The sequence below is a fragment of the Malaclemys terrapin genome, chromosome 6 (genome assembly GCF_027887155.1).
Source record: "Malaclemys terrapin pileata isolate rMalTer1 chromosome 6, rMalTer1.hap1, whole genome shotgun sequence".
In the NCBI taxonomy this organism is placed as follows: domain Eukaryota; kingdom Metazoa; phylum Chordata; order Testudines; family Emydidae; genus Malaclemys; species Malaclemys terrapin.
The window spans coordinates 92,542,523-92,559,222 of record NC_071510.1 but is presented as its reverse complement, the minus strand read 5'-3'; the positions used below and the strand labels follow the sequence as shown (position 1 = coordinate 92,559,222).

The following is a 16,700-nucleotide window of genomic DNA, read 5'->3' as shown; positions in this document are numbered from 1 at the left end:
CTATGATTCTATAACTTTCAAGTGTAGACCAAGCCTTCGTGTAGAATCATAGAAATGTAGGCTGGAAGGGACCTTGAGAGATTATTTTATCCACCCTCTTGTGCTGAGGCATGAATACTTACGCCTCGACTATCCCTGACAGTTGTTTGTCTAATCTGTTCTTTAAAACTTTCAATGATGAGGATTCTACAAACTTCCTTGGAAGCCTATTTTAGGGCTTAACTAGCATTATAGTTAGAAAGTTTTTCCTAATATCTAACCTAAATCTCCCTTGCTGGCGATTAAAGCCAATTGTTCTTTATGTCCATTGAGGGTAGGGCAAAATGTAATCAAACACCGTCCTTTTTATAACAGCCCTTAATGTACTTGAAAATTATCAGGTCCTCCCCTCAGTCATTTTTCTTCCCCAAGATAAACATTTCCATGTTTTTAATCTTTCTTCATAGGTCATGTTTTCTAAACCTTTTATCATTTTTGTTGCTGACTTCTGGATCTCTCATATTTTCCTCATCTTCCTTGAAGTTTGGTGCCCAAACCTGGACATGCCATTCTAGCTGAGCCCTCACCAGTGCTGAATAGAGCAGGAAAATTACCACTCGTGTGTTATGTATCATCGTGTCAATACTCCCCAGAATGATATTAGCCTTTTTTGCAGTTGCATCACATTTTTGGCTCATGTTCAGTTTGTGATCCATGATACCCCCCAATCCTTTTCTGTAGTGCTACTGCTTAGCCAGTTATTCCAATGTTGTATTTGTACACTTGATTTTTTCCTTCCTAAGTGTAATACTTGTCTTTATTGAGTTTCATCTTGTTAAATTGGAGAACTGGTCTAAAATCATCATTTTGAATTCTAACCCTGTCCTCCAAAGTGCTTGCAAGCCTTCCCAGCTTGATGTCATCCACAAATTTTACATGTATACTGTTTACGCAATTATCTAAGTCACTAATGAAAATATTGAGTAGTACTGGATCTGGGACAGACCCCTGTGAGACCCCACTAGATACCTATTCCCACTTTGACAGCATGTCACTGATAACTTTCATGAGTATGGGCTTTCAACCAATTATGCATACACCTTATAGTAATTTCATCTAGACTGCATTCTGTAGTTGGCCTATGAGAATGCCATGCAGGACTGTGCCAAAAGACTTACTAAAATCAAGATTTATCACGTATACAGCTTCCCCTCTATCCAGTAGGTCGGTAACCCTAAAGGATGTAATTAATTATATTGGTTTGGCATGATTTGTTCTTGACAAATCTATGTTGGCTCTTCCTTATCGCTGTATTATCCCCTAGGTCAGGGGTGGGCAAACTACGGCCTGCGGGCCAGATCCGGCCCACCAGCCATTTTAATCCGGCCCTCGAGTTCCCATTAGGGAGGGGGGTCTGGGGCTTGCCCTGCTCCGATGCTCCAGCCGGGGAGCAGGGTCGGGGGCCACTCCACGCGGCTCCTGGAAGCAGTGGCATGGCCCCCCTCTGGCTCCTATGCATAGGCGCAGCCAGGGGGCTCTGCTCTGCATGCTGCTCCCGCCCAAGTGCCGCCCCCCCATTGGCCAGGAACTGCAGCCAATGGGCGCTGCAGGGGCTGTGCCTGTGGACGGCGCAGTGTTCAGAGCCTCCTGGCCGCACCTCCACATAGGAGCCGGAGAAGGGACATGCCGCTGCTTCCGGGAGCCACTTGAGGTAAGCATCGCCCAGAGCCTACACCCCTGAGCCTCTCCCCACGCCCCAACTCCCTCCAAACCCCTGGATCCCAGCCCAGAGCACCCTCCTGCACCCCAAACCCCTCATCCTCAGCCCCACCCCAAATCCCGCACCCCTGCCCCAGCCCTGATCCCCCTCCCACCCTCCGAACCCCTCAGTCCCAGCCTGGAGCCCCCTCCTGCACCCCAAACTTCTCATCCCCAGTCCTCCACCCTGGAGCCCGCACCCCCAACAAAAGCCCTCACCCCCTCCTGCACCCCAACCCCAATTTTGTGACCATTCATGGCCCACCATACAATTCTATTCCCAGATGTGGCCCTCGGGCCAAAAAGTTTGCCCACCCCTGCCCTAGGTGCTTACCGATTGATTGTTTAATAATTTGTTCCTGTATCTTTCTAGCTATGGAAGTTAGGCTGACTGGTCTATAATTCCCCAGGTCCTCTTTGATCCTCTTTTTAAAAAATAGGTACTATGTTTGCCCTTTTCCTGCCCTCTGGAACTTCATTTCCATGAGCCTCAAAAATAGTTGCTAATGGTTTTGAGACTGCTAGTTCCTTAAAAGTACCATAGAGTGAATTTCATCATACCCTGCCAATTTGAATACATCTAATTATCTAAATATTATTTAATCTATTATTTCTGTATTTTGCCGTGGGTTCCTTCCCCTTTGTTGTTAACATTAATTGTGATAAGTATTTTGTTACAGTTAACTTTTTTAGTGAAGACTAAAGCAAAATAGGCATTTAACACATCAGCCTTCTTGATGTCATCCATGTGCTCTCTTTCCCTAAGTAGTAGACCTACACTTTCCTTTGTCTTGCTATTGCGCCTAATGTATTTATAGAACCTCTTATGTCCCTTGCTAGGTGTAATGCATTTTGTATCTTAGGGTTTGTCTACACTACTCAGCTTTTAGCAACATGGCCGTTGAAGGACATAAATCCACACCGTGTAGAGGTCAAGCATAGGAGTTTATTACACACAGCGCTAGCGGAGTGTCACCTGGCTTATTAGGCTCAGAGACACTGTCAATCAATTGATTACAATGGAATATATAGATTTACCATGGGCGGGGGAAAGTGACAGGGTAGGCAGTTCCACACCCTGGGATAGGTTTTGCAGCAAGACAAGTTAGCACAGTTGCTAATGGTTTAAAAGGTTACATAATGTCTCGACCGTGGTCTCAAGTTAGCAAGTTAACATTTAATTAATACTTTGATAAAATGTTATTAGTATAAAATATATATGTTGAATTCTGATTTGGGGTCCATAGGAATGGAGCAACTCCTTTGATTGTCCAACAGGTACATTCCTAGGGGTTAAAGCAAAGAAACAGTGAAAGCATATGGCAATAGAGATTGTCTCCTTTATGTCGTAAGGCAGGTCATTGGTCCCTGGGAAGGGAGGTGGAAGGATGCCATATCATTATAGTGACATGTGCCAATTTTTCATAAACTCAAGGTTGGATCTGTGGGAAGACTGTTTTCCCTTCAGGAGAAACACAATAGGAACAGGGATCCTTTGTTCAATTTGAAACATTGGATGAAACATAATTATTCAGTTATTGCTTCAATATCTGGCATTTCTACTGATCAAGCATATCTTAGCAAAGACAATGTTATCTTATTTATTCTGCTTTTCTCTTAGCTAATCACTATTTGCAAGGCCTCTGGTCTCCGGACTAAACTCTGGACTTTGGGTCTGGAAATGAGCTGGCACAATCCATATAGCAGGTTGTTATATAAAATGCACATGGATTTTAACTCTTCAGCCGTGTTGCTAAAAGTCGGGCAGTGTAAACCTGTTTTGTCAGCACTTCTGCTGACAAAATACTTCCACCCCGTACATGCAGAGTTCGCGTTGTCGAAACGAGAGCGCTCCTGCTGACAATGAGCCATTTACACTGCCACTTGCCGTGGCAAAACTTTTGTCTTTTTGGGGGCTTTTTTAAGCACTTGTGAATGACAAAAGTTTTGTCGTTCAGTTGGCAGTGTAGACAAAGTCTTTACCTTATTGATTTTGTCCTACTGTCTTGTGGTATTCTTTTGTACTCTTTCTTAGCAATTTGTCCTTGTTTCCTCTTTTTGTAGGCTTCCTTTTTGATTTTCAGGTCATTAAAGAGCGCCTGATGGAGCTATATTGGCTTCTTACTATTCTTTCAATCTTTCCTTTGTATAGATAGTTTTCTATTATGCCTTTAATATTGTCTCTTTGAGAAACTCCCAGCTCTCCTGAGCTCTTTTTGTCCTGCTTGGTCAAATTTCTGAAATAAACCATGACACAATTTTCTGTTCTGAAAAATGCCAACAGGAAGGGGGCATCCATTTTGATATCACTTCTACTCTACTTTAATATTAAACTGTCTTTAGATCTAGTTAACTTATTTTTGTTTTATGCCTGGTTCATTGTACGTGCAGTCAGAGGGAGTTATGAGAACTCAGCAACACCCTGAATTAGATCTTAGAATAGCAAACTTTGGTAACTGGTAAAAAAAAAAAAAAAAACCCTACCAAACTCCTATTTAAATAAAATGTTAAGAATCTGACTTAATCTGAACTTCCTGTGTTTGTTGGATTTTGTTGGGCTTCAACTTTCCCATACAACTATTGTGTCCTATTTTTTTTTTACACAGCATTGTTTGTTAACGATAGCATGTCATCCTTTGAGAAATAATAATAATAGAAATGTTTTAATCCATATTAAAATGTTCCCTGTCATGATTTACAACAAACACCTCTGGGACTGATACTGTGTGGAACTGGGTCCTCTGGTTCTGATCCCACAAAGCATTTCAGCTCGTACTCAAGTTTAAATACATTAGTCTATTGAAGCGGGACTATTCACATGCTTAAAATCTGTGCACATACCTAAGCGCTTTCTTTGATCAGGGCCGCAGGAATCATATTTTACAATTGAGCTTCAGATCACTGTAAGGCATGCAGCTCCATACAAGGTAAATTGTAGTGGTTTCATCAGCTCCTGTAGAGGAAATTTAGATCTCCAAACTCAAGACAAGACAGTTAAAAAGCTTTCTTTCATTTCCCCTTTAAAATGTATGTATTTGTAATTCTTAAGGTATGTGTTCTAGTAATAGTTTATCTTTCATTACTCATCAACTCGGCTGATAATTTAAAGATTCATGTTTAATAATGATAATTCTTGGCTCTTATGTTGAAGGAGGAACATTTCTTGTATTGCAAACTCTTCAGAGGAGGGACCATAGGTGACCCTGGCCTCGCTGAGGTCAATAGCTTCTAGTACAATGAGGTCCTCATCCTTGGCTTTACTGTAATGACAATAGGTAATAATAAATTTAACTCTTATCAGGTTCCCATTATCACCTGATAGAGGTGTTTGGGCTGAGAAGGTAAATTTATTCCCTTCCAAAATGTGATATAGCAGAAATCTGAAGAAGCATAATCTCCCTCTGCTACTTCCCTCTGCCATTCCTCCTCCCACAAAACTCTCACTTACACGAAGCTTTAAATTTCTTGACTTGTGTAATGTATGTACAATCAGTGAGGCATACACTTAGCAGTGGCCAACATGTTGCAGGACATTAACAGTGTCAACCAGTTGTCATGCCAAAGAATAATGTTAAGAACCATCTGTTTTCTTATGCCATTGTCTAATTTATTGTGCATCTTCATTGCCTAATTTTGAACTTCTTGGTCTTAACAGAGAAAGGCGTAAGAGGAAGAGTAGAAGTCCTTCCAAGTCTCCAAAAACATCCAAAACATCCAAGAGAAAGTCCTCTCGGTCTCCATCACCAAGGAGGTGGGATTTATATACATATTAGAACTAAAACGGACAGCTAAAAAGGAAAATCTTTAATGATCTTTCTCCCATACTGAAATTTCATCAGCTTCCCAGTATCAGTACCAATATCATGCAAAAAAAAATTGTTGAGATTTGGATTTCTTCTGGGCAGTTTTTTGTTTTTTTTTCAGTACATGTAAGAAGCTTTCTACCTATCTTGTACGTAAATGACAATGACAAGATCAGCCCTCTTTCTCCAAAACAGAATCTTAGATGGAGAATCTGAGAATATGAAAAAAACTTGTTTGGAAACACTGTTCTCATCAGTTTATCACCCCTGCCTGAGTCTCTTTTATTACACTTCCGTCGCTGCAGATAATTTCATTTGGTCAAAGTGATTCAAGTCTCAGTTCAATCTTGCATTGATTTATTATTTTGGAGCTCTTCACATTCTTTACCTACAAACCAATCAAAGATCCTTATTGTTCTGTACAGCTGTCCTTTGTGTGACAGACCCAGACCAGTGGGGTACAGGGCAAATATTCTGGTCACTAGATAAGTAGTTTTCGGTTCCCTTGAGTGACCAGAGCAGGGGCTGCACTAGAGTTCTCATAGACTCATAGACTTTAAGGTCAGAAGGGACCATTATGATCATCTGGTCTGACCCCCTGCATGCTGCAGGCCATAAAACCGTCCCTACCCCTTCCCTGGACTCTGCTGTTGAAGTCCCCAATCCTGTTTTAGGTGACTTCAATCGGCAGAAACCCTCCTGCTAGAGATCCCTGCCCCATGCTGCGGAGGAAGGCGAAAAACCTCCAGAGGCTCAGCCAATCTGCCCTGGAGGAAAATTCCTTCCCGACCCCAAATATGGCGATCAGTAAGACCCCGAGCATATAGGCAAGAGTCTCCAGCCTGACCCCTGTCAGCCATTATACAATTTACCTACCATTGCTTGGTTTTCCTTGACTACTATGTTTTACCATTAAACCATTCCCTCCATAAATTTATCTAACTTAATCTTAAAACCAGACAGGTCCGTCGCCCCCACCGTTTCCCTCGGAAGGCCGTTCCAATATTTCACCCCTCTGACGGTCAGAAACCTTCGTCTAATTTCAAGCCTGAACTTCCCCACGGCCAGTTTATATCCATTCGTTCTCGTATCCACATTAGTACTAAGCTGGAATAATTCTTCTCCCTCCCTCGTATTAATCCCTCTAATATATTTAAAGATAGCAATCATATCCCCCCTCAGCCTTCGCTTTGTCAGACTAAACAACCCAAGCTCCTCTAGTCTCTTTTCATACGACAGGTTTTCCATTCCTCTGATCATCCTAGTGGCCCTTCTCTGCACCCGTTCCAGTTATCAGGAACCTGCTAGAACCAGTTAAGGCAGGCTAATTAGGACACCTGGAGCCAATTAAGAAGAAGCTTCTAGAATCAATTAACACAGGCTAATCAGGGCACCTGGGTTTTAAAAAGGAGCTCACTTCAGTTTGTGGTGGGAGTGTGAGGAGCTGGGAGCAAGAGGCGCAAGGAGCTGAGAGGGTGTGCTGCTGGAGGACTGAGGAGCACAAGCGTTATCAGACACCAGGAGGAAGGTCCTGTGGTGAGAATAAGGAAGGTGTTTGGAGGAGGCCATGGGGAAGTAGCCCAGGGAGTTGTAGCTGTCATGCAGCTGTTACAGGAGGCACTAGAGACAGCTGCAGTCCACAGGGCCCTGGGCTGGAACCCAGAGTAGAGGGTGAGCCCGGGTTCCTCCCAAACCTCCCAATTGACCTGGACTGTGGGTTCTTCCAGAGGGGAAGGTCTCTGGGCTGTTCCCCAACCCACCTGGTGAATCTCTGAGGCAAGAAAATCCGCCAATAAGCGCAGGACCCACCAAGATAAAGGAGGAACTTTGTCACACTTGTCAATTTGCTCCCCTCTTTGTATATTTTTGAAAATTAAATTCTTTAGCTCTTTTGAGTAAGAAAATTGACAGTGTTTTGCATTTTTACAAATATTTAATTTCTTCTCTCTTTTACCCATTGTTTTTGAAAGTCTCACAGATGCGGGTCTGGTTTGCAATTTAATGTTTTGATAGTAATTCTAGATCTAATTGGAGATTAAAGGAATCAAACTGTAGTTACTGATCTGCAAACCATTGAACTGCTTCAGTCAGTTGTTCATAAGAAAAAGATTGTGAATTTACTTTCCCAAAGTCTGATAGCTATTAAACAAAAGAGCAAATGATGAAAACCTTATATGTGTGAGCAGTTATTTCCAGATCAATGTGAGTGACTTGGGAATGTAAGATAAATTACCCTTCTTTTCTTTTTTTTTTTAATGGATATAAGTATACAATACAGCACAGTAACTTCTCATTTAACGTCCTGGTTAACATTGTTTTGTTGCTGATCAATTAGAGAACATGCTCGTTTAAAGTTGCACAATTCTCCCTTATAACGTTGTTTGGCAGCCACCCGCTTTGTCTACTGCTTGCAGGAAAAGCAGCCGTTGGAGCTAGCTGGTGAGGGCTTGGAACCAGGATGGACCGGCAGCCCTGCTATCAGCTCCCCTAAGTTCTCTGTGCAGCAGCTGCCCAGCAGGCTATCAATTGTGTTAACCCTTGAGGGCTCAGCCGAGTGCTGGTTCATCATTTAGCAGTAAGGCGTTCCACCCTCTTGACTCCACCACCTCAACCAAGCTTCACAAGCATCATTGCTGTGTACAGTATTACATTGTTTAAAACTTATACTGTGTGTGTGTGTATATATTCTTTTATCTGGCAAAAAAAAAATTCCCTGGAACCGAACCTCCCCACCCCCATTTACATTAATTTTTATGGGGAAATTGGATTCGCTTAACATAGTTTCGCTTAAAGTAGCATTTTTCAGGAATATAACTACAAAGTTAAGCGAGGAGTTACTGTACTGAATAAGTTTTGCGTGTTTGCACATATGGACTTCGGATTTTTTTTAGCATTGTTAGCTAAGTCATATATGTATTCAATTAGAAATACTTCTGATCACTATTATTTGGCATGAAGAGATTTGTCCTTTCAGTAAATTCTGCCAGCTGTACATCTTCAGGGTCTCTTAGAAGTATGCTACCTGGATGATTCAGAAAATTTACTTTTTAAAATAAGCTGTGGAATTACACAGTCTCTTACATAGGAGCCTCCAGTTGAAACACATTAGTGTTACAGTTCAGCACTGAAAATGAAGGGTTGATTCTAAGAATTACAGCTTTCTAAAGATAACTTCTTAGTATTAATTTGGTTTACTCGATTATTGAATGTCTAAAAACTTTCTTAAGCAGAAATAAGAAGGACAAAAAGAGAGAGAAAGAAAAGGATTCAAATAATGAAAGAAAAGAGAGAGAGCAATCCACATCCAAGAAAAAAAGTAGCAAAGAAAAAGATGGGAAGGAGAAGTCTGACAAAACCACTACTACACTGAAGGTAAGCACTTGTGAACAACTGATGAACAGGAGAGTGACTAAGCAGTAGAGTTTGATTGATTCTTGGCAAAATCTGTCATTTCTGTCTTCATTCTTTGCTAGTTTGGACAGTTAAGTATAGTTCCTACGAGCAAGAGACACGTGCTACAAAAGAAAGTGACTTTGGCAGATCCATTAGATTAGGTCTCCCTACTTGAACTTTCCCAGCTCTTCAGGTGCTTGAGTGGGTAGGTAGGGAGAAATGAGTGGGATGGAATAAAGAAGCATAGGGTAAGGAGTGGGTTGGCTACCTGTAGCCATCCAAAAAAGGCAGCTCAGTTTCAGAACTATGTGTCTACCTTGTACTTCCCTTCCACAGTGCTGCCTCCTGGTTCCCCAGGGTTAAAGGCTGGCTAGAGAACTCTACAAGGAGCAAAGCTGGACGAGCAGGCTCAGTAGGTGGGTCAGGGAATAGAGGTATACGGATATTATTAGCAAAAATCAAGTATTCAGACTGATTACCTTGTGATCTTTTGATTTTAACATTTCAAAAGTAGCCTGTCCTTGAGAGAATTGTAATTGTGGCTATTTAACTATAGAAGTGAAAAAGTGAGACTGCAAGTGTCCAATTTAAAAAGTGGCTGACTTCTAATTGCTTCCTCTACAGACTTCAATAATTATTTTATCCAAGAGCTATCATAAAAATGTAGTGGACATCTGAACAGAAATTTTGGTAAAATATTTAACCATTAAAACTAGAAATAGAGAGATCTAGTCCTCGTTTAAATGGAAACTCCGCAACGTTTTAACTATGGAGTTGTTAGTGATAGCTCCCTAGTATTGTTGTTCTGTTTTATTTCACTTTTGAATAATTGTATATAGCAAAATATAATTCTTTAAGGCAAATATTTCCAGAAGTGATTGGTGTTTTTTGGGTGCCCAACTTCAGACACCCTTAAATGGGACAGATTTTCAGAGGCTGTTGAGCACCCACACTCTTAAAACTGGCCTCTTTAAGCTGTCTCACATTGGGTATCCAGAAATGTAAACATCCAAAATCACTAGTTACTTCTGGAAATCTTGGCATAATAAGGAATATTGTTATTATGAAAATATAACTTTTTAACATTCTTGGTAGGACAAAGATCACACTAAAGAGGATCCGAATTCAGAAATTAACAAGACAGTAGACAACAATGATGCACAAAGGACAGAGGAAGTCAAACTACAACAGAATGGGAACTGTCAACCAAATGAAGAAAACCTCTCAGTTAAAATGGAAGAGGTATAAAGTAATGAATGGACCTCTGACTCAACTGTGGGGTGAATCCAAAGCTTTTTATTTCCCTGAAAGAGGAAGAAAACATCAAAGCAATCTACTGAGCAGGTTGATATGTACTAGTAGCTCTTCCAATCCTTGTGATAGCTTTGTTGTCTTCTTGCTGGAAAGCAAGAAAGACTATGGACCAGTAATATATGCCATGATAAAGGCAAATGCCATCAGAACTATTCATCTGTGAGAATCCATGCATTTCCATGATGGCTGTACTTATTTGTAAAATGATTTATGTTAACTTTTGCCAAGAACTGTTTCAAATAAGTGGAAGTTGAAAGATGTAGACCTGTATAAGCTGGCGGTATGCATTGGAAGTTGTTAAAATATTGCTAGTTAATGAATTTTGTATTGTTTTTCCTTGTGTTTTTTTTTTTTTTTTTTTTTAATTTCAATGTGTACTGTTTTGATGATGTGCTTGGAAATGGTGCAAAAATACACACTTTCCCTTGTAAATGACAGCTATGGAAAAAAGGGTTTTTACTTTAGTACATAGTTTTGCTGTTATTGCGTTAAACGCCCACTGACTATTAAGTTTTCATTTGCTCACTGCTTGGATTCATTTTTTCTTATTTAAAGTCATTTTCTTATTACTATCCCTAAAATGAATATTTCTTTTAATAGTAGTTGAACAAGGCATGCTACTGTCCTATTTATAGAAGGAAAAACCACCATATTGTAGATAATAATTTAGCTTACTGGGTTTCTTTCCCCTCTCCTACCCTCAAAAGTGAGCACATCTGTACAGTGGTATCAGAACTTCTGGTTTTGTTTTGAGCCATATTGCAGTGGGTCTGTTCAGCTGCATATGGTTCAGGTCTCATTATGAAAATCAATACCCCTGTTTTCAAAATAGTATATGGGAGCACAAGCTAAAGCTTTAGTGCCTTCTTAAAATGTGGTATATTTTCTGGAACTTTATGTATGCTATTAATTTTCAATTACATCTTACATAATCTCGATGGCTGTTCTACCAACACCACACCAGTAGACAAGAATGTGAGTGTTTTGTCAGAAAAGCTGTGCTGGGTTCACTTGGTACAAGATTGAAGCTCCATTTTTAAGAAGAGATTTATAAATGAATGCAAAAGTGCAGTTTGGAGACCATCGTACTATGAAGTATGGTAACTGAATACAGAGCATGCTCTAATTTCACCAAAATCAAAGGGAGCTCTTTAAACTTTTTCTGTACATTGAATGGCCTTAATCATTACCTCTCAATCATCTTCTCTAATGTTGGTTGTGTGATGTGAAAGGAATTGTGTGCAAAGTTTGTTTGAAAAGAATAGTAGTTGAATTTACATTAGAGTTATATGATAGAGATTCTATGTCCTTCTTGGATCCATTCTTTGGGGAGAAAGCATGTAACTTGAGAGAATGACACACTGCAAATATTTTGTCAAGTAAAATGTGACTTGTGCTCTGAAGTAATCTCATCATTGTAAGATTTCTAAGTCAGACCTTTAAAACTTGTTTAATACTAAAATCAAGTAGACTTATTTTTAATACAGTGTAATACAATCAAAAGACTTAATTGCCTTACCTCATGGGAAGAGTTATTTCTATCAATTTTAAAAGCTAAGTAGCATATTAGTTAGTTACTTTCAATTTGATTTTCCTTTTTAAAGTTAATACTTACAGAAGCCTAAGTGTTTTATGGGGAATGAAAAGTTGCCCACTTTATAAGGTAATGAAACCCAGTTTGTGCAGCTGCTTAATCACTCTTTATTTTTGTTAGGATTTGAAGTATCTCGCCATTGTGTACCATTAAAACTATAGAAAATGCTTTACCGTGTAAAGTATAGATGGTCATTTTTGTGATGTTTAAGCCACATGCAGTTGGCTGGTGAACAGCTTATTCCAATAAAAGAATGACAAATCTGTATGCTTATAGAAAGACTGAAGGATCAGGTCTTGCAACAACAGCTGTCTTATTTATGTGTAAGTAGCATAGAGCAAAGATTGTTTGTATACTTGTTATCTTTGGTACCATTTCACTAATAAAATTAAGTATTTTAGAGGGAAGTTTTTGCTTATATACATATATTTGAAAGGAACATTCTTAGTTTATTATTCATCTACTTTTTCTCAGGGGGTTGCTTTGATTTGGAAAGTGCATGCCAGTAATATACATAGCATTTAAAAAATTAGCTTTTATATGATATCTTTCCTTGTGAGAAGTCAAACATGGCTTCATGTTTCAGATGTCAACATTTATTTTGATTCCTATTGGTTGTTTTTCTTTCTAGTATTCTGAAATTGCACAGCTCTATAATATGGTAGAAATTCATAAAAGATTACCTACGGTTGTCTAAGAACAGTATCTTTGAAAAATTGAAAATTTGCAACAGCAGACTAGCAGTTTTACTAGCTAGTTGGAGTATGTGTTCCATAATTTAGCATATTCTCTTGTACTGCGGGATTTTTCCTAGAAAGTGTGGTAGTTTTCTTTCTCTGAAAAAAATAGAAATTGCTGTTTTCTTACAAGCCCTAGTTTTTCAGTTTGCTTTGTAAATATTTTTCATTTCTATTTTCAGTTTTTCTTTAAAATTATTTTTATTTTATTACTCCATTTTTCCTTCCCCAAAAGCCCACCACCAGGGAATTAGCCTCATCCAAGAATAGTGCCTCTGCAGTAGGTAAATTGTATTTATAAGGCTGGTGCTTAGTAATACAGTTCATGCCCTGCTCCCCAAGGATCGTGTGCATCAACTATTCAAAATGCACAGCCTCCACTAGATGACCAGTGTCTCCTTCATAGCAGGGTTGCATGCTGTGCTGCCATGTCACATTGCATTTTTTATCATCAGTCTAGGTAAACTAGCTGAAAGTGAGTGAAGTATATATTTTCAAGAACAACATATTTAATAATGGTTAGATAAATATTTTAAATATGGTTTCATCTGAATCAACATTTGCCGTAGCTGAAAGTGTTGGCGAATCATAGTTTAACTTCTGGGATTTTTCCACTCTGAAAAGAGACTGTAAAAATGGCATCTTTTATCCAACAAATCTGAATGTTTGTTCAGAATTATCTGCGAACAGTAGTGACTAACATTATTTTTGCAACTTATTCTTGTAGGGGTGACACAGCTAAGAAAAAGTGAGCTGGATTCTGTTTCAAGATTGTTGTTTTTTTGACGTTCCAATTACAGGGCTACGCATTTAACTCTGTGTAAATCAATTGAGGTAAATAGGGTTACACAGATGCTACGAAGGAAATAATTTTCCCTGCAAAACCTTTATTGGGGAAGGGGAACGAAGATCCTCGATCCCACAATTCCATGATTATAGTCACTTTTCAGGGTAGAACTCATAAAGTCAAAATTTCATCCTTTGTGCAAAAATGTGTTGTGTTTATCCATTGTAGAACTTAAAGGTTTGAATTTCAGTACTTTTTACCTAAGCAGAAAATAATAAGCAAAGGCAATTTTGGATGGTAAAAAAAATTGCTCACATGTACGTTCTCTTCAGAATGCCTTCATTTTTTTCCATTCATCTAAATAATAATTAAACACAAGTAGTTCTTGTCTCTTCAAGAAGCTATCTTCTACTTAGGTTTTTAGAACTGAAATATCTGATTTGTTTTTTTGTTTGTTCATCTTATAATGAAATAGGATTATAGCTAACCCATTCTTATTTTGCTAGACTTTCTTTAAAAAAGATGATGAAATCGTATGTGTCTTTTGTAGCTGTTAGCCTGAAAATTGGGTTTCAGCAGTATAAACTATGAACCATTTTTAAATATCTGCACTATTACAAGCAAGTCTGGGGATATGATGGACCTGATCCACCACATGTTGCTCCTCCAGCTTTATTTTAGTGTGACTATTGATTTCATTGCATTTTCAACCAGGTTAAAATGGGAGTGACACAAAAGTAACAGTGATGAATTGGACCTAGTGGGTCTGATCCTCCAATCTTCACTCTGGTAAAACTCCCATTAAAATCAGCAGGTGCTTATTTGAGAAAGATGTAGTGTTCCTCCCCAAAATATGGAGAATGGATAGATGAAATTCATAGATGTATGTCGTTTGTTTTACATTAAAGGCTTGTCTACACTTAACTCTTTAGTGTAGAAACTACTTACACTGATGGAAGGAATTCTCCCGTCGGCATCCACCTCCCTGAGAGGCAGTAGCTAGGTTGATGGAAGAATTCTTCCGTAGACTTAGCACTGTGAGATGGAGACTTAGGTCAGCTTACCTATGCCATTCAGTGGTATGGTTTTTCACACCCCTGAGCAATTTAGTTATGCCAACTTAATATCTAGTGTAGACCAGGCCTTAGTCTTACAGTCAACTTATCTTCAGATGGCGATTATTTGATTATTGTGTAATCATGAAAAAAGCTGAGTCAACTTCCATCTAATGTTTATTATATATTGAAAATGAAAAGTAAAGCATTTAAATGTAGTTTTGTGTGAGATAGGCATCCCCTCAGCCACAAACATTTCATTCCAATCTTATCAAGAGCTCCTTTGCATACAGTATTTATATCCTATTTCAAATCCAACAACAAGGAGGCTTGTCATCACGTTTTCTGCATAGCTCGTGCTGCTCTAGGCATCTATCTATCATACCCTGCATGAGAGCCATCTAAGTATCTGAGCACATCAGTGTATGTTTTTTTCCTTTACTGCATTCCATATTCAACAATTGAATAAGCTGGTCTTGAGATGTGTCGGCTACCTTTCCCCCAGTGCATCTCTTACTTTCGGTATAAAGCATGACCCAGTCAGACACTGGCCTGGTCTGAGAAGGAAACCATTTTCCCCCTTTATACTTTATCAGTTGTATTTGTAATGGTATTCTACAATTCAGAAACATTACAAACTATTTCTCATAGACTGTTTTGAAATGATCAATTCTACAATTTAAGAAGATGAAAAAGAGCTTTGTCCCAGTAAAGTTTGACTATTTTGTGACTATTGGGCCTACTGCAGGATGATAGTGCCTTGTAAAAATGGACTCTAGCTGTTTGCTTGTTTTCTGCTTTAGAAATCTTTATCCTATGATTATTTTTGAGAATATTTGACCTGTTTTGATTGTATATTGTTTTAAAGAGTCAGTTTAGTGCCACGTTTTGACAGACATGGATACTGAAGTCTTTTGATCACAAAATAAGTATCACCCTGCAGGGGCAGCTCCAGGCACCAGCGCAGCAAGCGCGTGAATAGGGCAGCAAGCCACAGAGGGCGGCCTGCCAGTTGCCCTGGGGGTGGCAGTTAGGCTGCCTTCGGCGGCATGCCTGCAGGAGGTCCGCCGGTCCTGCAAATTCAGCGGTGGCGACGCCGAAGGCGCAGCTTTGGTGGACATCTCAGCAGACAAAGGCCGCCGAAAGCCACCTGACTGCCGTGTTTGGGGTGGCAAAAACCATAGAGCCGCCCCTGTCATCCTGGCAGTAGTAGTACAATCTTTCTCACAGATTGGTTGATGTGCCTCACATCTGACCTGAAAGGACTGCCATTGGCAACAGTAAGAGCGTAGCTTAGTCTTACCATCCATTCAGCCCTTAGAGTCACTAATGAGACTTCCAGCTCAATGGTGCCAATTGAGAGTGGTTTCCAGGATATGGAGAACTGTCCACTACAAACTAAATTTGGGACAACTAATTCATAACTCTCAGGTCAGTGGGCTTTCAGTCAGTGACTAATGAATTTGGCTTTGAACTGGTGAGTTAAGGTAAAAGATTCATACATCTACATCAATTCTGTAATCCAAACAACTATTTTTCATGAACTGCTGAAAAATTGCCAGTTAACAGATTCATAACTCCACTATTATTTAAACAAAACAACCTGGTGGTGGAGCACTGGAGATAGCTAGGTAGTTATGCACAGTTCATTTCATTAATCATTAGCGGATCCTTGGCCTCTTCTCTAGATCTCTAAGGTGCAGAGCCCATGTTTTACTTTTTGCACAATATCTAGCACAAAAAACTCCCTGATCTGACTGGGGACTCGGCACTACTGTAATAAAAATTGTTACTAATAATTTCCCTTCTCCTAATATTAGATGTTTCTGATAATAAAAAAGTAAAATTGTTCTGTGTGGGTTATGTATACTTGTGTGTTAATAAAGTAATTATTAAATAGTATGAGTAAAGAACTGTCAAATGCTGCTACTATTATGTTGCTATTTTTGTAAATAAATAAGTCCTAAGGTTTTTTTGATTTGTGTGTGTCTTGGAAACTCTCTCGCCTAACCCAGTCTGATTTTAGTGAAAAAAATGTCACCTTGCTGGCTGGCTGGCTAGCATGACAGATTGCTCAGCTTTCTGAAGCTCTTTGTGCTTTCAGGCTGCATCTACACCAGAGAATTGAATGGCTGGTAACTGAACTTGAGGGCTAGAACCGGAGAGTGTATTACAGGAATGAGGGTGGGAGGCTTAGACAGTGTTTAGCACTCCAACATTCTCTAGTGTAGACAAGGCCTCAGAGTGCTAAGCGATCCCGAGAGGCTGGTTGGGAGGTTA

The 16,700-nt window shown here is 39.5% G+C and overlaps 1 protein-coding gene across 4 annotated transcripts in view; it reads left to right on the top strand.

The window, feature by feature from the left end:
• SREK1 (splicing regulatory glutamic acid and lysine rich protein 1) overlaps positions 1-16,398 on the top strand; it is a 61,522-nt gene extending 45,124 nt beyond the window's left edge. For 3 of the 4 annotated variants that reach the window (XM_054031410.1, XM_054031413.1, XM_054031414.1), the window contains exons 10-12: positions 5,393-5,488; positions 8,768-8,912; positions 10,029-16,398. In XM_054031410.1, the coding sequence (XP_053887385.1) occupies positions 5,393-5,488; positions 8,768-8,912; positions 10,029-10,181 (394 nt within the window). In that variant the 3' untranslated portion in view covers positions 10,182-16,398. The remainder of the gene's footprint in view (positions 1-5,392; positions 5,489-8,767; positions 8,913-10,028) is intronic. The other variant, XM_054031411.1, reaches the window with a different exon arrangement.
• Positions 16,399-16,700: the final 302 nt, after the last annotated feature.